The sequence below is a fragment of the Eurypyga helias genome, unplaced genomic scaffold (assembly GCF_000690775.1).
Source record: "Eurypyga helias isolate BGI_N326 unplaced genomic scaffold, ASM69077v1 scaffold38247, whole genome shotgun sequence".
Lineage (NCBI taxonomy): Eukaryota > Metazoa > Chordata > Aves > Eurypygiformes > Eurypygidae > Eurypyga > Eurypyga helias.
In genome coordinates, this window is record NW_010260469.1 from 13,160 (window position 1) to 13,430 (window position 271).

The 271-nt window shown below is 69.7% G+C and overlaps 1 protein-coding gene across 1 annotated transcript in view; it reads right to left on the bottom strand.

Moving 5' to 3' along the window:
* LOC104512169 (1-aminocyclopropane-1-carboxylate synthase-like protein 1) overlaps positions 1-206 on the bottom strand; it is a gene marked incomplete at its 3' end in the record, with an annotated part of 13,024 nt that extends 12,818 nt beyond the window's left edge. The window contains exon 1 of the mRNA XM_010155045.1: positions 57-206. Within this exon, the coding sequence (XP_010153347.1) occupies positions 57-206 (150 nt within the window). The remainder of the gene's footprint in view (positions 1-56) is intronic.
* Between the last annotated feature and the right edge of the window lie 65 nt (positions 207-271).

Here is a 271-nt window from a genome sequence, read left to right on the forward strand (position 1 = left end):
CTTCCCTGCCCGCGGCACGCGTCGCGGGTCCGGTGGATGCCCTTCTCCCGCAGCACCTCGGCGATGCGGTTGAAGACGTGCTGGTTGCGCAAGCAGCTCTCCAGCTCCATCTGCACCGACTCGTCGGCCCAGAGCTGCAACAGCTCCACCACCTCGGGGTCCGACCAGTTACTCCCGCGCTCGTACTTCTTCCCCCGAAAATCCATCGCTCCCGGCTCCCGGACGCGGGGCGGGGTGGGGGGGGCAAGGGCTCAGCCCCCTCGCTGTCCGG